General features: G+C 40.9%; 1 protein-coding gene across 1 annotated transcript in view; it reads right to left on the bottom strand.

Moving 5' to 3' along the window:
• ryr2a (ryanodine receptor 2a (cardiac)) overlaps positions 1 to 26,614 on the bottom strand; it is a 190,202-nt gene that overhangs the window by 96,834 nt on the left and 66,754 nt on the right. Inside the window, exons 21-43 of the mRNA XM_073490144.1 lie at positions 25,192 to 25,396; positions 24,703 to 24,807; positions 21,316 to 21,419; positions 21,017 to 21,100; positions 20,101 to 20,260; positions 17,659 to 17,806; positions 17,380 to 17,483; positions 17,025 to 17,129; positions 16,737 to 16,911; positions 14,650 to 14,858; positions 13,673 to 13,846; positions 13,269 to 13,414; positions 13,015 to 13,129; positions 12,500 to 12,660; positions 12,203 to 12,362; positions 10,772 to 10,858; positions 10,091 to 10,222; positions 9,775 to 9,869; positions 9,499 to 9,674; positions 3,154 to 3,806; positions 716 to 916; positions 279 to 384; positions 56 to 199 (exon numbers count right to left, since the gene is read on the bottom strand). Coding sequence (XP_073346245.1) covers positions 56 to 199; positions 279 to 384; positions 716 to 916; positions 3,154 to 3,806; positions 9,499 to 9,674; positions 9,775 to 9,869; positions 10,091 to 10,222; positions 10,772 to 10,858; positions 12,203 to 12,362; positions 12,500 to 12,660; positions 13,015 to 13,129; positions 13,269 to 13,414; positions 13,673 to 13,846; positions 14,650 to 14,858; positions 16,737 to 16,911; positions 17,025 to 17,129; positions 17,380 to 17,483; positions 17,659 to 17,806; positions 20,101 to 20,260; positions 21,017 to 21,100; positions 21,316 to 21,419; positions 24,703 to 24,807; positions 25,192 to 25,396 — 3,749 coding nt within the window. The remainder of the gene's footprint in view (positions 1 to 55; positions 200 to 278; positions 385 to 715; positions 917 to 3,153; positions 3,807 to 9,498; positions 9,675 to 9,774; positions 9,870 to 10,090; positions 10,223 to 10,771; positions 10,859 to 12,202; positions 12,363 to 12,499; positions 12,661 to 13,014; positions 13,130 to 13,268; positions 13,415 to 13,672; positions 13,847 to 14,649; positions 14,859 to 16,736; positions 16,912 to 17,024; positions 17,130 to 17,379; positions 17,484 to 17,658; positions 17,807 to 20,100; positions 20,261 to 21,016; positions 21,101 to 21,315; positions 21,420 to 24,702; positions 24,808 to 25,191; positions 25,397 to 26,614) is intronic.

The raw sequence follows: 26,614 nt of genomic DNA on the forward strand, positions 1-26,614 counted from the left end.
TATAGTCTCTGGACAGGTGGACTGTCTGTGAATTAGCTGGTTGTATAGGACTTACTGGGTTGCCTGTCTTTTTTCTCCTTTGGTAGGTTGGCCATCTTCTTCTTCAGGTAAGCCACTTTCTCCACCAATGACATGAGTCGACCTCGGATGGTAAAGTCACTGTCACCATCTATGCCTCTTTCCTCATCCAACTCTATACCTGGCAGGATGGAGAAATCAGTACACCATGCATACTATATGTGGAATATTAGTGAAGGTGAAGCTGAATGGTACTTTACCACAGTGTCTCATCAGGTCCTCATGGAAGTCAAGCAGCTGTTCTCGAATGTAATCAGGACAGGGACACTCCTGCTTCTCATCCTTAAAGTTCAGCAGCATGTTGATCTGTAGAAACACATGTGGGTGTGACTGTAATGAGTCCTGTTCATTATATACTTCTACAGCAACCATTTGGATCACATCACAGAAATCCAACATACATGTGGCCATAGTTTTATGATTGGGATGATAAAAACATGTCCCCCTGGTGCTATTTGACTTGGGTTCTGCAGTGCAGGAAGAGCCAAAGCAGTACAGAATAGAAGAGTGTATGATTACAGTTTTTCTACACTACACTGTTATTCTGCAGTCTGCTCTACTCCTAGTAGTACAACCTCTTCTTTTTTACTGCTCTGTCCTCCAGCCCAGCCTCTTTCTTCTTCAGTGGTCTTCCTACCTGTTCCTGTGGAGGAGATCTGAACTCTTTGGTCTTCTTGGCGGTGAGGGCTGCAGACATGTTGAGTGCCAGCATCACCTCATTGTAGCGGAACCGCTGGTTGTCTTGGAGACAGGCCACAAAGTCATCGGAGAAGGCCACCACTGCCTCGATACGATGACGCACCTGGCAGTCACACAGGTACTGCAGCACATGGCACATCTACACAGACACACACACACAAAGACAAGACACATACAATCAGACATAATGTTGCGTCAAGGAGATATTATGATAAACAAATGGGATAAATAAGAAAAAGAGTGTGATAAGGTTTTACTACACAGTGCATCCTTCTCTCATGAAGCTTTTGTGTCACTGTCAGTGCAGTGTCCTTGCAGATTCAAGTACTGCTTAGGAATTGTTAAAACCTTAAGGCAAAGAAAACCAAAAATGTGAATCTATAACTATACACTTGCGGCTATTCCAATAGCTGCGGCTATTTTCTCTCTTTAATGCTTTAATCCTTATCTTCTAGTTCTGATTGTGGATTTTAAAACATCTGGGCAGTCTTTCATTATACCAACAATAACATGTGTTCTACGTTCTAAAAAATGTGTTCTACTTTTACATCTAGCTGATTTTTCACCATAAAAATTCCAACATATTTATGTGTCGATAATAAAGGACATTTGTGAGCAGTGTTAATTTCAGCCTAAAATTGATTGCATTGATTGAGAGGTTCTTTTAAAATTAGAAGTGATATGGCAGAGAAATATATTTGTTTCCTACGCACAATAAATTGCAGAGCCATCCAAGCGAAGAACGATCACTATAAACATTACTATAACAATAACGATGTGCGCATCCACACAAGTGTACGATGAAGTTCTGTACACCGTAGCAACAAGCACATGCTGCACCTCCAGCTGTGTTGTAAGCTCAGGGTGATGGATATTGATGATCTGCTACTGCTGTGCATTGTGCAGACAGACAAACAAACGAAAAACACAGCAGCAAAAAAAACAAAGGAAAATGGTTTTATGGAATTCTTCAAAGATTAGAGCAGTTTGGAGAATCCAACACTGTTACAGGAGTTTTCTTCTTTTTGGCCTTTATATGGTTTTATTGACAGTACAGCTTGAGAGATGACAGGAAACAGGATGAGAGAGAGGGTTGGTGACACGCAGCAAAGGGCCCCAGGCTGGGTCTCGAACCCAGGGCTGCTGCAGCAAGGACAAAGCCTCTGTACATGGAACACCCGCTCTACCAACTGAGCTAATCGGTGCCCCAAGTTTTCTACTTTTGAAGACACATTTTATTCATTATTATGTATGAGTCAACATCAATTATCCTGGTGATTATCAAAGATGATAAAGACAAAACGAACTTCAAAGACCCCATCAGACCCCACAAAGATTTTGTGGTAGGTTGTCTCAGATAAAATCACTTTTTTTGTGTTTTTTATGTTAGTTTGCAGCTTAATATACCTTATATGAGTGTTAAATTAGTTAGAAACCAATATTATAAGCACTCCGACATCACTATTTTGTGGAAAATGTCCCCAAAATCAAGCTAATTGATGGTCCTGTAAATTCAGATAGAAACACAACAAATCAAAATCTATCATTCAACAATTCACTCTAAAAGTGATGTCAGTTATATAATTTACCACTATTTTACACTTGCTGTAAGACCTCTGCCATCCACTTCAATTAGAATCCTTTTTAAAACAATCTATTTATAGTAATTGTTATAGTTATTGTTCTTAGTATGGACGGCCCTTTAGGGAGCACATATAATGTTTACCAGCTTGTCTGCAGCTAAATTAACTTACCTCTCTCTGCTGCATACATGGTTCAACCTCTGAAATACAAAGCTTGTTTTGTCATTCATCAAGTTGATGAAATGTTTTAGTATGACACACACAAAACTAATCTTGGTCATCTGGTGTTTTGGTACCACATCAGTGTTTTGTACAAATAAACTTTCCATTTGCTTTTTCGTTGAACTGAACTCAGTGAAGCTTTGCTGTACTTTTCACTCTGTATTAGGGGGGGTCATCTGGCACATGAGAGACTATGAGATTCCTCTTTTGTTTTTGCACTGTTGTTTGGTCATGGTAATCGTTGATTTAATTTGCTTCAAATCTTAACGCCCATATTGTCCTGGTGCGTGGATGTTTGAGGACGAACCAGAAGCTGGGTTATTTTTACTGTTATTTAATGTTGTCTGTATGACATACCATTCTACAGTGAGTTTTCCGTTAATTTAGAAAGAGCTTTGTTATCTTTAAATAAGACGAATAAAAAAATGTTAAACTACAATGAATTCCACAGTATTGACTATCATCTAACAAAAGAAAACACTGACAGAAATCAATGACACACCACATATACGTCAAATACACCACTGATCTGATATAGTAAAACAAACTAAGAGAGTTTAGTGAGTGTCACCTGGAGTTTAACAGGCTCTGGTAGCTTCATCTGTAGCAGTCCTTCTTTAGGCATGGTCCTCCCTCCATCCTCTCCTCTTCCTTCAGCCTCCAACACCTTCACCACCTCCAGCTCATGTGACACATGTTTGTCCTCCTGCCCTTCTCGTCTCTCAGAGAACACAGATGGTTCAATCAGTCTGAGGATGTTCTTCAGATCTCCATTTTGGAAAACTCCCATGATTAGCATGGTGTAGAACAGCTTGATGAGGGGGACGAAGAGAAACTCAGTGCTGCCTCCTATTGGATCCCGTACATGCATGCTTCCCTCCCGCACAGCCTCTGTTAGCATCTCGATGGTTTTAATTTTCAGTATTTCTAAGGGGAATTCAGGGCTGTACTGGAAACAGTCTCCTGATCCTCCGTTATTACGATACGATGGTCCGCTCCCACAGACAAAACTCGGGGATGAGAAGTGCATTCTGGGTCTCAGGGAAGTGCTGAGGCCAATGCCTGGTAGGCCGTGTTTCTTCTTCTCATCTGGAAACAGGGTGATGCTCTTGGTTTCGCCTGTCATGGGAACAATGTACTCATTGTTCATCATGAGGCGAGCCGTGGCATAGCTGCTCAGGTGGATGTCGATGAGGAGGTCATAGTAGCCTGCACGAAGCAAACCTGTGGGTGAGAGACAGACATTAAAAAAGCTTTTAACATTCAACATAAACCCTTAAACATACCATTTACAGTTGAGGTCAGAAATTTACATACACTTATTATTTGGTAGCAATACCTTTGAAACATTTAACATTTCAGGTGGCCTTCCACAAGCTTCTCACAAAAAGTTGTCAGAGTTTTGGCCCATTCCTCCTGACAAAATTCATGTTACCGAGTCAGGTGTGGTGTTTTTTGGTTTGAGGTCAGGGCTTTGTGATGGTCAGTATCTTAGAGCACAGCTTTTGCACACCTTAAGACCGACAGGTGCGTAGGAGAAGACCGAGAGCCGACAAAATCAGGGAAAAAAAACTCCAGCACACTGTCCACTTCACTTACAATCAAGTTTAATGACAACAATGTTTCGGTACTCAGACCTTCATCAAGTTATCTTAAAAGACAGTGGGGGAGGCTGTCTTAAGTGGGGTTGTGGACTCGTGTGGACCAAATAGGCCACACCGCAGACAGACATCACTCAAAATCCCATCAAACACACCTGGACCAACAAATCTATGCCACTGAATGAAAACCATTTTTTTAAAACATCATAACAGGAAAAATGAATATATCAATCAATGCCTGTATGTTCACAATAGAAATAGTATAACAGTACAAAAGTAGGTTAGAGCTTAATGTCCCTGTCCTTGAACAAAAAGGACAAAATTAGGCAATATACACACACACACATATATACTGATATATATACATATATATATATATATATATATATATATATATATATATATATATATATATATATATATATATATATATATACACACAGTCATGTGAAAAAATTAGGACACCCCATTAAATATTCAGTTTTTTATTTAGAAATGTCCACATATCGATGTCTTATCTTGTTTTTATTTATCACTGGAAAAGAAAGTGATTTAATTGCAGGTAAAAAACTAAAATTTAGCTTGTTTTACTCATTAAACAAAAGATATCAACAAAAATGCGTATTCTAACTGAGGAAAAAGTTAGGAAACCCTACCCCCTAATAGCTAGTGTTACCCCCTTTGGCTGAAATAACTTCAGTGAGATGCTTCTTGTAGCCATCTACCAGTCTCTGACATCGGTCTGAGGAAAGTTTGCCCCACTCCTCAACGCAGAATTCTTTCAGCTGTGAGATGTTTGAGGGGTTTCTTGCATGTACAGCCCGTTTCAAATCACCCCACAGCACCTCAATGGGATTAAGATCTGGGCTTTGACTCAGCCATTCCAGGACTCTCCATTTCTTAGTTTTCAGCCAGTCCCTGGTGGATTTACTGGTATGTTTTGGGTCATTGTCATGTTGCAGGGTCCAGTTCTGCTTCAGCTTTATTTTTTTTACAGATGGTCTCACATGTTCCTCAAGCACCCTCTGATACACAGTAGAATTCATGGTGGATTCTATGATGGTGAGCTGGCCAGATCCTGCTGCAGCAAAGCATCCCCAAACCATGACACATCCACCTCAATGCTTCACAGTTGGTATGAGGTTCTTTTCCTGGAATGCTGTATTTGGTTTACGCCAAACATGTCCTCTGTTCTGGTGTCCAAATAATTCAATTTTAGACTCATCTGTCCAAAGAACATTAATCCAGAAGTCCTGCTCTTTGTCTACGTTCTCTCTGGCAAACTTCAGTCTGGCCTTCATGTTTTTCTTAGAGAGCAAATGTTTCCTCCTTGCACACCTTCCATGAAAGTTAAACTTATGTAGTCTCTTTCTGATTGTAGAGGCATGCACTTTCACATCAATGGTAGCAAGAGCCTGCTGTAGGTCCCATGATGACATTTTAGGGTTTTTGGTGACTACTTTTAGCATCTTGTGGTCTGCTCTTGGGGTGAACTTGCTTGAACGACCAGACCTGGGCATGTTGGCAGTTGTTTTGAATGTCCTCCACTTGTAGACTATTTTCCGGACAGTGGAATGGCTGATTTCAAATTCTTTTGAGATCGTTTTAAATCCCTTACCAGACTCATAAGCTGCTACAATCTTCTTTCTGAAGGCCTCAGACAGCTCATTTACTCTCACTTCAACAGTCAGGAGCACACCAAAGTAAATGTCTGAGGTTTAAATAGTGCAAGCCTCCTTCAAAATGAGTAACGATGTTCTAATCATGTGCACCTGATGTGATACACCTGTGTGTGATTTTAGCCATTTTTAGTGGGAATAAATGTGGGGATGTCCGAATTTATTCCTCACCAGAAATTACATTTTTTTAAAACGACATTTTACAGAAAGTTTTGAAAAGTCTTTTCTTCAGTTTTAATTGTTTAGTTATATTACTTGAATCTCTCAGTATTGTTAAAATTTATATTAAATATCCATATATCCAAATATGTAAAAAAAACATACAGGCTTTCATAGGGTGTCCTAATTTTTTCACATGACTATATATACACACAAATCTAGGCTACGAAGAAGCTGATTATGACAAACTATAACTTGAGACAACCATATGATGAAGAATTACTTATGGGGAAAAAACGTTAAGGAAATACACTGTGGGAGCTGTCTATAATAGGTAAATCACATCAAAGACTACAGAAAAGGCCAACCTCATTAGTTGGAACTTAATATATCTTCTAGAGCCTGTCCCTAGAAAAAATAGAAATCTTAAATTTCTTGTCCTAAGCACATTTGGCAAAAACTTTGGATGTTTGCTTGGGGTCATTCTCCAATTGGAAGACTCATTTGCAACCAAGCCTCCCAGCTTCCTCAACCTCCAAGCTGATGTCTTGTGATGTCGTTTCAGTATATTCACATAATTTTCTTCCTCATGACGCATCTGTTTTGTGAGGTGCTCGAGTCCCTCTTGCAGCAAAGCACCCCCACAACATGATGCTGCCAGCCCTGTGCTTCATGAATGGGATGGTTTTCTTCAGCTTGCAAGCCTTCCTCTCTTTTCTCCAAACATAACGATGGTCATAATGGTCAACCAGGTAAGTTTTTGCACACCGGTCTGCTAGTTGCCCAGGAGTCCTTATTAATCTGCCACGGTAAATTGGGCATTTGTGCTGCCTGGGTCACGACAGCTAGAAGGATTGTAATATCAGAGGTTTCATTTACATTAACGTTTGAATCTGTGTCCATGTGCGTATATGCGTGCTTGCGTGCGTGCGTGCGTGCGTGCGTGTGTATGTGTGTTTGGTAATTAGGCGCAGCCTGGATGTCTATAAAAAAGAAAAGTGGACATAAGAGACTTCTTTAGAAGTCAAAGTGTAAGTTACTCAAAGAAATGCGTTACACCCATCCTGCAACTGGCTCCCAATAAAGCAGCATATCCACTTGATTTTATACATCCAGACTCATGATAATTGTGAAACTAAGTTTTTTCCTCTATAACCGTATCATCAAAATTGATGATTGTTGCACCCCAAATTGTCCCACTGTTTATGTCATGCATCAATATATTTTTGTCAGGTGATGGATAGTAGAGATGCAGAAGGAGATACAGGAGGAGAGGCTGGAGGAGATGGAGGAGAAGAGGCTGGAGGAGATACAGGAGGAGAGGCTGGAGGAGATGGAGGAGAAGAGGCTGGAGGAGGGAGAGCAGGAGAGGCTGGAGGAGATGGAGGAGAAGAGGCTGGAGGAGGTAGAGGAGGAGAAGCTGGAGGAGATGGAGGAGAAGAGGCTGGAGGAGGTAGAGGAGGAGAAGCTGGAGGAGATGGAGGAGAAGAGGCTGGAGGAGATGTAGGAGGAGAGGCTGGAGGCTCACAGGTGAGGTTGAAAGAATAAACATATGTTAGTCATGAGATTAAGCATTGTGACAAATGTTAGGGTGATGATAATCTGTATCAGAGCTTTCAAAGTTCAAACACCATGCATCTATATATTTTGTCAGATGAAAGAAGCAAACTGGCCAGGTACAGTTTTATATTGAGGCCGGTGTACTAAAAAGTCTGTGTAAATGTGTAAATGTATTATTTTATTGGTAAGAAATAGTAGCGACTAAGCAGTGAGTTCATGAGCTGGGTCAGGAACTCACAGTAGGGAGGGAGTGACATAAACTAGTTTATTTGGCAATATTTTTTGTCATTATTGTAATTAAGTAAATTATAAGTTGCTCATAGATATTCGACCTTTTGTTATGTTTATCTTAGCTGGATCAGCAGCAACCAGGGGTCAGTAGATGCTCAGGCAGTAAAGGAGCACAAGATGGAAGAGCAGAAATGAGGTCTGTTTACCATATATTCCAAAAATAACTGTAAAATTGGTGGTACTGAGTTGGAGTGAAGTAGACTAACAAGGTGAAACACAGAATTGGGTGATAATGTTTTGCTACATGCTTTACAACCATTCAAACCAAAAAAGTGAACAGTAAACTTAAAAGTAGCAATAGAAAACTAGAAGAACTTGTGTCCCCCCCACCTCTGAAATCAAAATTTTTGCCGGCTCCGATCGTTCACTTCAAAGAGCCGGCTCTAAGAGCCGTTTCGTTCGCGACCGACACATCACTAGTCCTCACTCCACCTGTACCTCGTCCCGTCATTAGTGTCTCTGTATATAGCCTTTGTTCTCCCTCATGTCTTTGTCAGATCGTTTCGTTTCCCTCCGTGTTGCTTCGTGTCGCATCCTTTGATGTCCCGTTCCTGTTTCCGTGCCTTCCCGACCTTCTCCACTTTAGCGTGTGTTAGCCTAGCCTGTGTCCGTCTTGGTCTGTCTTCCTCTGTGTTTGTCCGTGTTTCTCTGTGATGTCCTGTGTTCCCCACCAGCTTCCTCCCCAGTGTCTCCTCCTGTGACTCCTCGTGTCTCCCGTTTGGTATGTTTGTAGTTTTGGTTTCTTTTTTGATTTGTACTGTGCTTTAGCCTTTTGTTGCTACTTTGGTTTTTGTCTTCTGGTCTCATTTTAGTTTTATGTATTCCCCATTGTCTGTAGTTCAGCTTTGCTTATTAAAAGCTCGCCTTTTGTTTCCCCCCTATACTGCCTCCTGTGTGTGTTCCTTTGTGTCTGCGCTTGGGTCCTCTCCTAGCCTTACCCCTAAACATAACAAATATTCAACATTTGTCACCACTCTGTGGTCTCCCTCAATGTCCCGCCCACTACACTATCTGATTAGTTACACATAACAAATAATATCCTATCAACACTGAATAATCTGAAACTCCAAAGTGACTAAAGTTAGCATATAAATGTAGTGGGCTGGAATTATAAAGTAGCAGAAAACAGAAGAACTCAAGTAAAGTACCTCAAAATGGTACTTAAGTATAGTACATGGGTAAATTGTACCTAGTTAGGTTCCATCCCTGATTATTCTAAATTTTGATACCAAGATTTTCATTTTAATAATTGCATACTACTGTTTGCACAGATGAACGAGATACCTTCAGGCATTTGGAAATTACTCCCTTTCTGAGGCCATGGGTTCACCTCCAATTCCTCGAACTCAAATGATGGCAATTAGCCACAGAAGCTTCAAAAGCTATGACCACCATTTCCTCTGTTTGAGTAACGGTTGTTAAACCCACAATGGCCAGCTGTTTGAGAAAATGACTGAAAAAGAAAAAAAAAGAAATTCACATACTAAGCCATTGCTGGCTTGGGATCTTGGGACTTTTTGACAATAAGAAAATTAGAGAGTAATTCCAACCATATCCTTTAAGTACATTTTGAAGGACAGGTTATCACTATCGCCTGGCCTCTACTTCATACAATGTAAGTGTTACCTGGCATGTACTTATTCTCTATAGCCAGCAGGAGTTGTGATTCGTCTAAGTGGGAGCAGAGGGCATGAGCCACTCGATTGTTTCCCAGAGCACAGATTGCGGAGTACAATCTGAGGGTATGGTAGTGAAACTTTAATAGGTCCTTCTGCTCTGACAGCTCCAGGATATCCACCGACCTAGACAACACACAGAGATACTGCATGAGAAATGAGAGAGTAGGAGGACAAATTGGTGTGTGTGTGTGTGCGCGTGTGCGTGCGTGCATTGGTACTCCACCTGTTCTCCTCAGGTATGTGCAGAGACATGAACTGCAGAGGTTTGTTACACTGGACCAGCCAGCCGTGTCTGTCATTCACTCTGGATGCTGACACCTGAAAAAGAAAAAAAAATTAGGCTGGATTTAAGACAGAAGCTGGTCAAACTGTAACACTCTGTACAATCTATATTTCTTTTCATTACAGTCAGCCCTTGCATCCCTACATTTCCAGGACCACAATACATTTCTCTGTTGTCACCCAAAAAAAGCTATAAAAAAAGCCCCCAGAAATAGCCAGTTAATGCAAGCCTACTATAAATAGTTAGGAGTTGTTACCTTGAGGAAGTGGTTTGGAACACGACTCCATAAAACAGGAGTGAGAAACTGGACATGCAGCCGTGGAGGACACTGAGGAACTGGATTCTTCCTCTCACTCTTGAACAGACCAGCTGAGAGAGGCATCACATTCTGACAGGAGACAGGTTAACAATGATACAACATCACATCAGACAAAGCTGGACAGACCAACGAGGACACTGTGGACATCCCAAACTGACATGACGTAACATAAGACACTGTAGGGTGTGGTCATGAGATAAAAGTATTACCCCAATGTTTTCAAAAATGCTCACTTTGAATTTTGAGTATTTTGCTCAGTGTAGTCACAGGATTTAAGACAGATCCCCTGCACTCATTCTCTTTGTTAATTATATTGATTGCAAGCTCCCTCTTCTGGAACAGAGTGTCAACAACAGACCGGTAGGATGTCACAAACCCTAAATAGGAAATTGTAATAGGGGGGTTTTAAAACCAAGTCTCAACAAACAAATCGGGTAATTAAACTTCTGTCCTCCACTAGAAGGCTGTTATTATGAAGCAGTAACAGGAAATGCAGTGCTCCTCAGCACTGAGGTCAGAATCAACCTCCCATACCTGGTAGGAAATCAGGAAGACAGCTAAAACAACATCACAGTTGTTGTTTTTTTGATGATGAAGCTGTATGTGTGTCACTCTCACCTTAATACGTCCCAGTTCAAACTGGAAGACATTGGGGCTGGTGGCCTTGGCAAAGACTGCTGGGAACAGCTTAGTGCTGGGCTCCACCTGTGGAGAGGACAGAGTGTTTAGCTAGGTACAAAAAACAATCATAATTAGTCACACCTTTTTTGCAGTCAAAAATCAGGTTTAAAAATGTTTAATGAGTGGATGTATATCTATGTACCTCATTAATTGGAGGCAAAATAGAGAGACAGCTCTGGTAACAGTAACTTATAAGCGAAGAACAGACAGGGTTTTGTTAGCAGTGCTAAAATAATGACCATAAAAGTTAGCTTTCACATGATCAGATCAGTTTAGACACCAAGTTTTGAACCTATTCAATGTGCTACAGCTGATGAGCGAATTAGCTACCTAGCCTTACACTTTTAGATCACTCTCTCCTAGTTTATGTTTGTTTGGTTACATTTTCAACAAGACAAGTTGTAAATAAAGTGTGTTCATGTTGGAGAAAAGAAAGACACAGTAGCTAGAAAGCTAATGTGGGTTGTCTGTGTCTCTCTGTCATGTCTCAGCCTAATGTCAGATTAATAAAGAGTAAATCCACCAATTTTAAACATTAAAGTGTGTTTACAGATGTTGGGGAGTACTATTGCATATGTTGAAAAAAAGTAGTATGAAGTCTTCTGTGGCTCCAGAGGAAGCTGCATGTAGTTTGATAAATTGCCTCCAGTGATGTCACTCAGTGGTTAAGTTGCATTGTGGGTAATGTAGGCACCAGGTTTTGAAAAGCAGTCCACTGCACTCCTATAACACTGTTGGATTCAACAGCAGGATAAACGATACAGCAGGACCAGAGATACCGCCATTGTTATTCCACACATTCTTCTTCCTTTTTAAACCCGGAGCCTACATTATCCACAATGCAACTTAGTCATTGAGTGACATCATTGGAGGCAATTTATCAGATTATATGCAGCTTCCCCTGAAGCCACAAAAGGTTCTTATACTACTTTTCTCACATATGCAGTAGTACTCCCCAATACCTATAAACACACTTTACACAGTATGTGTAATACTTGAATTAAGTTGTCACTATCAGCCAATGATGTCACTGCTTTATGCAAATACAGCTTGAAATGAAATGATTTGATTGGTTACATGAACTTCTCTGTAGAGAGCCAGCTGCATTCTGACTGGTTATGCAAATGCATGCAGTTTAGTTTCAGTCGGACTTTAATATGTATTAAAAGATAGTAGAATGTGGTTTTAATTTAGCTGGTGCTAAACTGCTGACAATATAAAAACAAGGCAGGAAGGAAGGAGGCACTTTTTGATGTAGGAAGTTAAATAAAAGGTGCCACAGATTCTACGCTGACAAGAGAGAAGAAGACAGAGGCAGGAATGGCAGAAAAGGACCTTTCAAAAACTTGTAACATATTTAATATTTACCTGGTAGTATGTGCTGAGCTCTTTCCCATTTGCTGTGAAGGTCAGCAGTCCATTTGTTGTGTCGACCAGACAGCCGATCTCTAAACCGTTATTGTTCCTCCCCTGACCAGGACTGCTGCTTTCTCCAGCCCACACCATGTAACAGTTACTGCGCTTTATACTGCAGAACACACAGACAAACCATGTAACTGAAAACACATGATCAAGTCCTTAGCTGGAATGATCCCTGCTCAACATAAAATCATACAAATATAAGAATTAACCCCAGGATATGGGTTTGTTTGCAAGTTGACTAACCTCTCATGAACTTTGCCCTTTTCGTCTCCCAGGGTGACAGTGACAGTTCGGACATTGTGCAACTCAAAGCCTGGGTCATGCTGATGGAAGTCAGAGGTTACCCAGCCCACCCAAACACTGCTTGGCTCCTGACCAGGGAAGATCCGCACTGAGTAGTAGTGCTGCACAGAAAGAGGTGCAGACAAGTCAAGTTTAACTGCACTGAGCTTTATCACAGTCAGTTTCTCAAAGGGCTTCACAACACTTGTATTATGAAACAGTAAATCAATAGATGAAAGTCAGAACACTTGAATATTTGTGTCAGGTGCAGTGGATAAACATTTTTTGCTACAAAAACAGAGAGCTAAATGACGATTGAAAACAATGGATAAATTCACTGTAAAAAAAATAAAAAATAATAAAATTCATTAATTTCAAAACCATTTTGTGCTCTCTTGAGGGAGCTACTTGTCATCAGAATCATGTATTTTGCAAGTGAGTGTTTTGTTCATTTGATGTTAGATGTGTTGTCTTACAGTCGAGGCTTGTGTGAGGAATTCGTATTCCTCTCTATCATCAGCCATCACCTCCTCTGACAGACGAGCAGATGATGGACAGCTGTTGTCCGGCTTATTTCTCTTTAGCATGAATCTGGTAGAGCAGATGGTTTATAATGGTTAGAAATAGTGACACAATGACAGAAGGGTCGAAGGCACAAGTTGGATATAAATGACAGATTTAAAAACAAAATAAAAACTTCACCATTCATATGAGGAACTGGAGGGTTTACCGTTGCTTGAGCTTGGAGGGCTTCTCCTGGTTATAATCTTTGTGATTGTTAAATTCGTCTCTCTCAGGTCCATTTGGACCATTGTGTCCATGAGAAGTCTTCATCAGGACCTCAAAGTCTGATACAGTTTCAAAGTCCTCCAGCTCCTATAGAAACAGACAGTGAAGCGTGTTCAATACTTTTTCCCTGTGTCATTCCACATTATTACACATAACTTAATTTATGGACATATATGTTTTGATTTCTTTGTATGTGTGGATTACTTGGGTTGTTACCAACATCTTGTTACAATTTCATGTCAATAGCCCCATCAGAAATACATTTACTGAGAAAAATGACGTGTTCAATACTTATTATCCCTGCTGTATGTCTTAAGTGCATATTTATGGTTGTGGTACTGTTACCCTCTTTGGTAAGAAGAGGCTCTCAGGTGTAGATCTGGAGAAGGAATCTGAACACTCTATGGGCATGCTCAGTCTGTAGAAGGTGATGTCAGTGTAACTGTTCTGTGAACCAAATGACCTCTGGGTGACCCTTAGGCATGGACACGACTCCACTGTGCCATCTATTCTTGTCACCTGAAAGGGGGGGGGGACAAAAAAAATATTAGTTCTGTCTTGACTGTTAGAATCACATCAGCCCCATGTCATTAACTGGGTTTCCATCCAAATGTATTGAATTTAAGAGCAGATTTTGTGAAAATGCGCAAAAAGCAAATGCGAATTTATGCCCGTTTCCATTCGTTATTGTTTTGCGATTATTGGGAGAGGAGGAGTGCGCCGTGAGATTACGTCATTAGAGAGCGTGAATGTATCCATGACAACAGTTGACACTCAGCTGACAGTTGACACTCAGCTGACACTCAACATCATGGACAATTTACTGGTGAACCTGTCGGCTCTTGGGAGAACATTAGCTACAATTTTGTCAGTGTTCACAGCCTACAAAATCCTCCTGAAGAGGAGAAGGAAAAGAAGATTTTTAATGTTACGAGTGCTGTCGGAGTTTGCTGGAGGGAGACCGCGTCGTTCTCCATTTGTTTGGGAACGTCGCCGGGTGAAGGACTTTTGGGACGTCATACCACGTCATGATTTATTCGCAAAACCTGTTTCCATAACAAAAAGTCGCATTTTCCTTTTATCGATACGCTGACAAATCCACCCCCTCCAAGCGTAAAAACTTTTTTGCGAATTTACTGCCTTTTTTCGAATTTCTGGCGTTTCCATCCAAGTATTTATTCGCAATTTTTGAAAATGCGAATAAGAAAAGGTGGATGGAAACGCAACTATTGAAAGCTCTACCAACAATCTACAGTAAATGCAGTTTCTAACAGGTGCTAGCTACATGGTCCTGAGAGTGTACTACAGGCGCCTTTCCTCACCTCTATGTGCTGGTGGTTGGTGGGGACAGGTGCAAACTGAGGCAGCCTCTTGCTAAGCCACATTGTGACGTCCCGGTTCATGTTGACAGCGAATGGCTCATAGCCTTCCTGCAGGCCGCAGATGGTGAAGAACTTCAGAGTGCTGACGTCTTTACCAAAGTTCATCCTCCCCACCTGACACACACCCAGACTGCACACTGGAATAAAACCTGGAGATGGACAGAAGAAATCAATTACTGAGATGAAGATTTTCATGCATTATTACCTGTAATGCTCGGCAGAGAGGAGACATTTAATGGACCACTAATGCAACACAATATTAACCTGGTCAATTGAGAAATTAAAGTGATAAAATGTTATAAAACACTCATTAACAATTCCATGGTAAACAGCTGACTGTAGGCAGGGCCAATTTCTCTTAATCTTTGAAAATGTTCAGACACTTAAAATATAAGATAAATATTGTATCGTGGACTATATATTGTGATGATGTCATATCATGAGTTTTTGGTATTGTTACATCCCTACAAATAAGTACTGTATATGCACACTTACAATAAAGGATGCATGTACAGTATGCATTTGTATACTCATCATGTGCAGAACCTCCATAGAAAATACATGCACACACACATATTTAAATATTCATGAGAAAAATAAGTATTAAGAGATACACCGCATTCTGTTATTGCATTAACCACACATGCCCAACTGATGTTCTTGCTGACAAAAAGCAAATGTATGTATGTATATTGTAGCAGACTGGACTGCTCCTTTCCTCTCCCTCACAGCAGAGATTGCTGTGAGGGAGAGGAGGGGCTGTGAAAGTGTGGGTGTGGCAAAAGTGATATAATGAGTGCACACCTGTGGGTGAAAGAACAACAGGAGAGTGTGTGTGAGAGGAAAAGCAGAGACTGGGAGCAGAAGCAGAGGAAGAGGGTCTGGAAAGGAAGGAGTGTTTGGAGTAAAAAACCACAGGAGAGACCAAGTATCAGGACCAAGGTTCCACTATCATTGGAGCGGGTTTGGAAAAGTTTTACCTTTTTTTGCTGCTGATACATGTGTGAACTACAGCTCCTGACTGTGAGTTTTTAACAGTGGATCATTGCTCTTCATTGGGACACTTAGTATTTCCTTTTTGCCCAGAGACTGCCTTCCTTGAATTCATCACTGCTCCCCATTTCACACTAGCCCACACCCCTTACCCTTTCATAAATCTGAGAAATCACCACATCTCTCAGTTTGGACTCTCCCTTCCCCCTCCTGTCCCAGTAATATCACATGGACTGAACACACACACACACACACACACACATTCCCCTTCACCCTACATTTCTGGACATTTACCAATTACACTATTCGAATGACTCTAAAGCACAAGAAGGATATTTAACTTGGATGAATTGATTTATGTTATTTCTGATATGTTCTCCTTCTATTATATGACCCAGGACCAAGGAGGAAGTGTTTTGATTATGTTAATAAGAATGGAATTGATTTTGTCCTGAAATTTTGTTTAAAGTATTAATAATTACTGAAATGTAAACTTGAAGTGGACATTCTTTTGATTTTCATTGAAACCTATTCTTTGGACTTTTTGTGGTGTGTCCGCTTATTGAGGCCGAAAACCCTGAGGTATCTTTTATAAATTTGATATAATTAATGTTATGTCTGGCGCCCTAATTAGAATACTTGTAGGCCTTCTTAAGTTACGCTACAATATGTAGACTAATTTTATGCAGGATCTCCATTGAAAATACAAATACATCAATTAAAAACAACCTCATCCAAGTGCAAATATTAATGAGAAAATAGTGGTAAGAAAAATTAGTCTTTACATCAAAGGACCAGACTTTAGACCAATACAAAACTACTAAGCTTGTACACAATTGATACCAAGCAGGTAGTGACCTCCTTGTTCTATAATTGGCATGAGTCTTGTTTAAAGGGAGGATTCAAACAGTTCTTCAACACGATGGGGATCCTTTGAATGATTTACTTTGTTGCCTTGCTGCTAGTCTAGGCTACAAAGCAGTGTAAAAATGTGTCTCCAGTTACATATTTTAATAGATTAACAAAGCTCTGACCTCCACCAACTTCAAAGTCCTTGAAGGCTAGCTCAGACCCAGAGTCGTCCAGCAGCACTTCTCCATTAAGTGTGAACATCATGGTGTGCTCGTTCAGATCCACCATGCAGCCAACCACATCCCCCGTCTGCCAGGCACGCCCAAAGTGCTCGTTACCCTGGTGCCAGCGCTGTACCTGGGGAAAAAAGTTCTCAATTTCCAAATAATTTGAACAATAATTAAATAGTTCCACTGCAGTGCCAAGAAAATGGACAAATGTATGTGTAGGGCAAACAAAAATGCAGCCACCTTGAAGCCATCAAAGACAAAGGCCTGGTCATCAGATCCCAGCTCCTGGTCTGGGAGGCAACCTGGCCTGGCCCAGCCCACCCGCATCTCTCCTGCTGTTAATACCTAGATGAACAGGAAGCAGGAACAAGTTAATATCCAGTTTAGGAACTGTAAAACAGTGACAATGAAAATGACATTTGACAATAAAAAAGTATGCAAGTTTCATTTAAATAATTTAGATGTAGTATACTTTTTCAATGTGGAGTAATTTTTTTCTATGAAATAAGTCATCACAGTAAGCTTTAAATTTGCATCTACCAACAGCTGATACGTTTCAGGACAATACTTTCATATACTTTATGTCGCTTCTTACCTCCAGCTCAAAGTACCACTTCCCTGCATTAACACAGTAGGTTTTCTCTGCTCTGAAAATGCGGAACCTCTCAGCAGACATGTTGCTGGGGTCAGATTGAGCTGCTTGGTGACAGGGAGAAAGAGGGGGGGAAAGGAAGCAATCTGTTTAGCAATCTGATGGATATAGACATCATTTCTATCATTCTTTGTATAATCGAGGTAGCAATTTTGCCCATAAAAATCATTAAAAAAGATGAGTCCTTAAATAAAGTGGTAGGATGAAGAGTAGGTTTTGTACCATGGTCCTGGTCAGGAGCTTCGAGGTTGTAGCCATATCCCAGCAGAGTCCTGACGGCCTCTCTCAGACTGTCTTTGTTGGACTTCTTGGTTCTCTCATCCAGCAGGATGTAGGGGACCAGACGAGGGTTTCTACGATTCTTCACATCCTGAGAAGAGACACAGGACAGAAGAAAAAATTCAACCAAGACATTTGTTTTCAATTTGTAGGGACATAATGTTTCCAGTGAGCCAACTGGTTGAATTGGGCAAAGTGTTCCATATCCAGCGTTACCCATGAGTGTCTCAGAGTACTGCCAAATGGTCATATTGTCTCTAAGGAAAACTGAGACACCTACACCCTGGGTTGCTGGTTTAAAGATATTTTTCTTTCTCAAATACATACAGTTGTGACGCTAAATCTGACAAAATCTGCCCACGGACGGACATATAGACATCTGATAAAGTACTCAAAACTGCTTCTGTGTTTGTTCCTTCTACAATAGGTGTCTCCAGGACCACATTTTGCCATGATCACACACACGCACACACAGTCCTCTTTCAACGATCCTGGGTAAATCCCCAGCTGGCTACAAGATGTGGCATGAGTAAAGATGGCCTCTTACATTATGAGAAGTAGGAAGTGGAAAAGACCAAGTGGATGCGCCAGAAGAGATATTCATTCAGTATAAACTTTCTTTATTTGAATCTAATGTATTAGGTTAAAGCAGCTTCAAGGAACTTCTGTGTTGATTCTGGTGGTCCCTGAGGACAAAAGCGGTGTGAGCACCGCCGCCTCCTGTCTTAAAGATCTTGATCTAGTGTGTGTACTTGTTTTGAAAGCAACTGAAAGAAAAAAGCAGAGTATTTTTAAACACTATTTTTCTTTTTAAACACAGCTGCTGGTTGGAACATGGTGATACGGTAATGTATTGATTTCTGGTTATGTAAGATTACTAACTAATATTGACGATGATAAACCCCAGGAAACTTCGTTTTATTGCAGCTCTTCCATCTGGGTTAGCCTACATGAAGACTACAGCTAACAGATTTGGTTGTTTGGTAATAGTATTTCTGTTGAGAGAGCTACTGTCATTCCCTAATAATGTTATGATTTTGCAGATTATCTGACCAAGGCATTCAGAATACATACTGTACATAGAATATGTATATATAATGTATATAGAAATAGCCAATCTTCTCATTGATGGTCTTGTTTGCTTATGTAGATCACATAGAGGCAAAAGTATTAAATTGGGACTGTTTCATAACCAATTAAATGTTCAATGTAGTACATTTAATTAGCAGTTTAGAGTTCTTTAGTTGTTTATTATTGCCCATCTGTGACGGTAGCCTCTAAACCCTCCCTCTGACTCATTTGTTAAGTCAGTTATGTTTAATTCAGTCCTCAGTTGCTATTTGTTTAGTTGATGACAACTTAAGTCAAGAGCCCTTGTTTTGCCAAATTAGTTATACATCACCTGTGTCCTTGGGCCTTACTGCTTGCTCCCTGACACTAATATATTAGCATGTTAGCTGCGTTAAAAAGTTATAGCAGCTCGGGGGGCAGCTAATTTTAACTGCTTTATACAGTATACTGCTGGGTAGTATAGTCCATGACACTGCACCATATTTTAGAATCAGATCATATTGGATGATTTATATAGAACATCTTTCTTTTAAAAGTAGCTAGTAGTTAATTTGAGTGAAGTGTGTTTAACTTTGCTGCCATCTCAGGGCCTATCTCATAGGATTATAAGACACTAGTCACTGCAGCTGTCAAAAATATAGTGGAATAAAAATGACTATGTCAACAGCTGCATAATATATGATGCAGCAACTGGTAGCTCCTATAAATCTTGCTGCATTTTTGTTTTTTAACTGTTATTGTTTTGGCTATATTGCTGAAAGAAGTACTACCTATGACAGAAATACATTCACGAGCATTGGAGAAGAAAGCATGGGTTTTGGATTAAGAGCAGCAAACTTTGAGATGATCACACCTTTCGATCATCCAATCTTCTATGGTGGGATCTTTGTGCACAATGTGTAGCTGCTTCGTACTCTTTTTTTTTTTTTACACTCTTTTGTTGATATTGCGGATATGTTCAATACATGTAGTGTTGATGTCAACGCAAAAACAGTCATCATTACAGAGAAGTCTGTAGCATCGTAGCCAGGCACTACCTCTCGCCCAAACAACACAGAGTCTTTCCAACATGTGTGAACACGTCTGACATGAACAATCTCCTGTTGTGTGCTGCATGTGTGAACAAGCAATTGTGGACAATATTGGATGGACAGCCATCTATGAGCAGATCAATCAGCCAATCATACAGGTCACAACTGTCACACTGCCCCTCAACAAGTTACAGTCATAGATACACACACACAGTTAAGCCAACTGTGTGTGGCACACACACACACAGTTAAGTATCTAACAGTATGTATCACAGTCTCCTACCTGTTGGATGCCATAGGTCCAGCCCTGGCGGATGCGGTCTCGTGCCCAGACGTTGTGTGCGTTCTCAGCTAGTTTGTCCACCATGGCTTCCTGGGTGGAGGTCAGTTTGATGTGATTCAGGTCCAGAGGAGCAGGTTTATAACCGCCCGACAATTCATAGCTGCACAGATGGAGTTAAATCATTAAATCGTTAGCTAGCCAGCTGCTCAAGATGTTGTCTTTGTTCTGACATATACACCGATCAGCCACAACATTAAAACCACTAACGGGTGATGTGAATAACATTGATCATCTCATCACAATGCGATGTTCTTCTGGGAAACCTTGGGTGCTGGCATTCATGTGAATGCCACTTGACACGCACCACCCATCCAAACACTGTTGTGGACCAAGTACACCCCCTCATCACAACAGCACTACCCGATGGCAGTGGCCCCCCAGCAGGACAATGTGCCCTGACACACCGCAAACACTGCTCAGGAACAGCTCGAGGAACACAATAAAGGGCCCAAGGTGTTGACCGGGCCTCCAAATTCCCCAGATCCCAATCTGATTGAGCATCTGTAAGACGTGCTGGAGCAGGTCTGATCCATGGAGGCCCCACCCCCCAACATACATGACCCAGAGGATCCACTATAAAACGCCCTGGTGCCAGACACCACAGGACACCCTCAGAGGTCTTAAGTCCATGTCTCGACAGGTCAGAGCTGTTTTGGCTGCACAAGGGGAACCTTCACAATACTAGGCAGGTGGTCATAATGTTATGCCTGATCGGGTGTAGATCATCTCATTACATGTCACATTGACCCCATCATTGTACCATTACAGTACATCATGTAAGTATCACCCTGCACCCTGTCCTTGTTGAGTTGTGGCATTACTTATCTTTATTATACTGATGATTGCGCAAACTTACGTTGGTGACAGTTTCATGCTCTTGACTTTCTCTACTGCATGTTCATCTGCTAGGCCAACATGGCAACCCAAAGCCAGGAGAGTTCTATGACACACAAACAAACACACAACCAAAATCATCATTTAGTGTTCAGGTGTTAAACATCAACCATACAGTTAGTGATTTAACTGCCTAGTGCACAGAAAGATTGCTAATGTACAGTATGAACACAACATGTGTCATCAGGGTTTAATGATGTCACTGATTAATATTTGATCTAAATGTCATGTCCTATGTTGCTCACTGCACTGATGCATTACTTGAGAGTCTCTAGAGACATCTGTAAGTTGTAGCTTCGCTCTTGTTCAGGAAGCTTGGAGAATTCCACCAGACAGGGGTGTTGACGCTTGTTATCATCTCGCACCTGTAACACACAACACATGCGCACACACACACAATCAAAGGTTAGGACAGTACAGGAGCATGTTACTTGACACCCTTTAATCTCAGGACACAGAGAACCACTGCACACCTGGGCAAAGAACAAGAGTTCCGTCAGTCATCAATTTTTCATTTAACGGGATTCACTACTGACTGTTTCGGATGTGATGTGTTGTATTTGAATATACAGCGGTGAGTAACAGGTCCAACTCCTGACTGGCCAACAAGTGACGGCTCTCCTGTTGCTGTAGCTGTGCCAAAGTCAAAATACAACACAGGTGTGTAAGCCTGAGCCAGACTGAGGGTCCCACTGCAGCTGCACTTAGCACTGAATGAACCAAAGAGCTGGGTTAAATTGAAGTTAGTATTAATCCTCAGCCACTGAGGCAGTTCCAAAAAGTTGTTTTGCGCCATGCCAGGGTGGGGAGATAAAGGCTGTGTTCACACCTGGTATCAACATCTGTCCCTGATATCATAAATGGACAGTTCAAGTACAGTAGGACGCATTGAGGACTTATTTGAGATCCAATCACTCAGACCATATTTAGAGGTGGTCTGTGCCACATGTGACCACATTCTTTTGTATATGTACGCACATGTGCCCAAGGCCACATTGAAGGACTGCTTACTTAACTGATGTTCCCTGTAAAACAAGAAGAAGAAGAAGGAGCCACAATAGACAGAATGGACTACACACTGTCTGATTTCCATGTGATTCACTCCAATATAAATTACATGATTGGGCTCTCTAAACCTGCAGATGTTTGTGAACACACTGTCTGCTTTAACTAAGCCCAATATCCCCAGACTTCCTGACAAATCGCACTGCTTTCAGAGATATTGCATGAGTAGAAAGAAACTTGATGAAACAGCAAATTCTAAATCATTGGTGCCTTCTTGTAAATTCAGCATTAAATCAAAACATGAAGTTGTTAGTTTCCTTGTAAAAAGTGTCAGTTTGTGGCAGCATGGCTGTACCAGCCTGTCTGCTTCTGTGTCTAAAGTGCGTCCTACCTGCCAACATTTAGCAGCTGTTTGAACACACTGTTTCAACTGATTTCACCATTCACACTCAATTACTCAAAGAAGACAACATTTTATTGACAGTACAGTACAGTAAACAGTACCCAATAGGCTTTACACGATCAGGATTTTTGGGGCCGATCACCGATTAGTGAGTTTAAATAAACCGATCACCGATCCGATCACGTGAGGGAGCAATATGTGTATTTAAATAACTTGTTAATTTACTGTATATACTTATGTACTGTTTACTGAGTATCAACAAAAGTATTCTCAAGCATTTTTGCCAGTGTTTAACAATCTTTGCCATGCCCCAAACTGACAGAGATGCAAGGGTAAAACATCAATGACCTCTAGAGGGTAGGGGTGGGCGGATCGATCCAAATATCGATAGTCCGCTCACTCAGGTTCACTAGGATTTCTAGCAATTTCTAGAAGTGAAACTGATTTTCTGACCCCCCCAGACCCCCCCAATAAAGCAAAACTGCACATTTCAGAGTGGCCTTTTATTGTGGCCAGCCTAAGGCACACCTGTGCAATATTCATGCTGTCTAATCAGCATCTTGATATGCCACACCTGTGAGGTGGGATGGATTATCTCGGCAAAGGAGAAGCGCTCACTAACACAGATTTAGACAGATTTGTGAACAATATTTGACAGAAATGGTTCTTTTGTGTATATAGAAAATGTTTAGATCTTTGAGTTCAGCTCATGAAAAATGGGAGCAAAAACAAAAATGTTGCGTTTATATTTTTGTTCAGTGTAATAACCCTTTTGTGTATCTGTTGAAGGAACATTAGTATTCCTATTTAGGCTACATGCAGATTTTCAAGTAAAAAGTATCGGTATTGGCAATACTGGCCCTGTAATTACTTGGTATCGAATCGATACCAAAATTTGCAGTATCGCCCACCCCTACTAGAGGGCATTCAAGGACTGGCCAGACATAAGTTAAAAGTTCAGTCAGGTCAAACCAAAATAACTTGAGTCAGAAATAATGGGCACAACAACTTACTGCGTGGATCAAAGTATGCCAGCAAACGTTGAAATGCGGGGTTCTCGACAATATTAATTGGCAGGTCGGCCAGCACGATAAACTCCACAAGTTTCCTTGTGCCACCCCTTGCCTTCTCACTGTCACGGCTATACGGACGGGTACTGTCTAAAGTAGTTTGCTTTAGCATCCATTTCGGCGTTTGTTTGTCTTTTTCCACGCTCAGTTTCTTGAATCCAGGTGCCCGATTAAATTTGTCGTGTTGGTGCATTTTGCAGATGCTCCCCCACGAGGTACTATAGTGTTGCACGGATTGCGGGTGGCTTGGGTTGTGTCTGTCTCGTTCGCTTTGGGTGGGGGTCCTGCACCGCCGGCGTGTTTGTTTGAATCCGACAGCTAATGATTCAAGATTCAAAAAACTTTATTGTCCGTCACATCGTGACAGGGCTCAAAACTAGCTGTCGGGTTCGGGCAGGCGTGTCGGTGGTGTGGAGCTTCTTCGGAGTGGGTGGGACAGGTGGGACACAGGCCGTCCGCAATCTATGCAACGGGAGCATCTGTAGGGAGTTTCAGCATGACAATGACGTCATTGATCGGATCGGCGAATTAAGACATTACAGCCAATCTCACAAATTGAAAAATGCAAAATATCCGATATATATCCGATCCCATATAGCTGATCAGATCGGCGGAAAGCCTAGTACCCAATATAGGTTATTTCTTTGTCGCCGGTGGAGAAATTCCCCTGTCAGCAAAATTTCAGCAAAATTATACATGAAGAAATTTATTTATCTGTGTTATTGTATCCATTTGTTCCAGTGATGTTTATTTGCATAGCTATAGAATGGGGAAGTGAGATGCGATCACAAGTGGACACCTGAGACGCATATAAATTCCAAGTGTGAACTAACGGACTGAGAGCTGTCCACATGTCATTGGATCACTCAGGACAGATGTTAACACTAGGTGTGAACGGACTCAAAGTTTCTGTTGTCACAGCTGGTGTAATTTCAAAAGGGCAAGGCACCAATAAAAATGTTTAGGTAATATAAGTAGCATGCTGCTCAGGTCTTTCTATAACCATGCCTGACTTTATTAAGTTGTTGGCTAAAGTGATGGCTCTTTGTCATTCAAATACAAGGCCAACATGTTAAATCACTACAGACTTATGTTAGGAGGAGCATGTCTGAAAGAGGCCTATAATCAGTGCTTCATTTAAAGTATTGAGCTGTTTTTTCTGATACTCACTGCACCATAGGTCCAGCCCAGCTCTATCTTGTTCATCACCCACAGCTCATGGATGTTTTCTGCAAGCTTCTCCCTGATCCTCTCCAAGTGAGGTGGCAGCACAATCTACACGCACGCACGCACGCACGCACGCACGCACACACAGACACACACACATACACACACACAGAAAGACAATTTATTTAAATTGCTTAAGACATCACTCTTCTGTTGCTTCAGTCTGGCTCTGCCCTCTTGGCATGAAATTAAACATTCATTGGCACCAGTGGCATTGAAAAACATTCTGGAAAAGGCCATTTTGAAATTAAACATAAAACATTTCATAGTAATGAAAGAATTAATGATGTATGAGTTTATTTCACCACTTCATGGTTATATTTCATCTCATGTGTTTATTCATGTATTCTTCTTTATTTAATACTGAACACTTTGTGTCTGTACAAATGGCTAATCCTCTAAGCTGGTTACAACCCTGACAGTGGTGTTTACCTGGCTGGTGTCCACAGGTGTGGGGGTGAATGCTGCCTGGCTCATGGTGACAGTAGGTCCCAGCAGGTCTCTGGCCGCAGTCTGGTCTTGACTGGGCTCTAACTTCAGCTTCTCCCTGGGCAACACTGCCTCATAGCAAGGAGCATAACCTGGAGGAGGGAGGAACTTAAACTCCCCGTGACGACCACCGAGGAGGAAACGCACCCTGCAGTGTGACAGATGACAGATGGAGGAATCAAGCAGGAGAGATTATGGTTCATAATGGAAACATTGATTTACTTTCCCAAATGTCATAGGAGGCAGTCTATTCAGCCAAAAGTCCAGTCAGTTAGTGAGCTAGCATTCGACTTTTTTATCAGCATGATATCAGATTTCAGCTTTCTGGGTAAATTAGTAGACAAGCATAGCCACAATACAAACCAAAGCATGGTACTGCACTAAATGCATTTTCTTTTGGTATTTTACTTCCTGTACTCTCATTAATTCTAGTATTTATTCCAGGGATAGTCCAAACCAACTCTCAGAATTCAGAACTTTTTCCAGTTCATGTCAGTTCAGTTCCATCACATCCAGAAATTATTTGGCCGTGCACTGAAAATAAGGTCTACAGATCTCACATGATAGAAAAATAAGAATAAAAAACTTGCTTTTTTGAAACATGTTTTGACAGTAGATTATTTAATTTCCTTGAAACCTTTTTTATGTGAAAGTGTTGAAAGACATACGAAATTCAAAAACATTATATTACTCCATCATTTGAAAAAAGGTTTTGAAAACAGCTAATTTTTTCTACTTTTCACTGGCTGTAATGTTGCATTCAGTGGTTAAATTTCATAGGTAGAAATGTGTACTGTGTTAACCTCAGGAAATCAGGAAATTCAGGAAAGTTCAGGAAATGTGTAAGTTACAGCTTGTAATGACTTGCTTTGTTGCATATTTGATGATGTCATCTTGTTTTCTGTCTCTTGACAAAATATTAATCTTAGTCCCTTAGTTTAATACACATAAATGATTTCGACATTTCAAACTTTTCTGAACTAATTCCTGACATCATCAACCTAGTCAACCATGAAAATCCACTTTACATAGTATATGTAGTAATACATCACCATTCATAGAACTCATAGACTATGAGTGAGTAGTTTTAAACACACAGTAATTAGACTCATCCCCTGGAACAAGCAGTGAGGTTCTGAGAGGAACAACCCACAACACACCTTAACGGTACCGGTACGGTGTTATACTATCTACATTCGTATTTATAATTCACCTTTTCCTTATTTTTTGTGATGAGAAATTAATTATTGGGTTAAGAATTTTAATCTTTAAGCTCAACAGAGACATTTAATAAAAGTGATTAAAACTTTTTGGCCTAACTCTCTGCCCTGCATCAGCATGTGACAGGCTGTAATTACAGACTTGT

Source organism: Pagrus major, chromosome 20 (assembly GCF_040436345.1).
Source record: "Pagrus major chromosome 20, Pma_NU_1.0".
Classification (NCBI taxonomy): domain Eukaryota; kingdom Metazoa; phylum Chordata; class Actinopteri; order Spariformes; family Sparidae; genus Pagrus; species Pagrus major.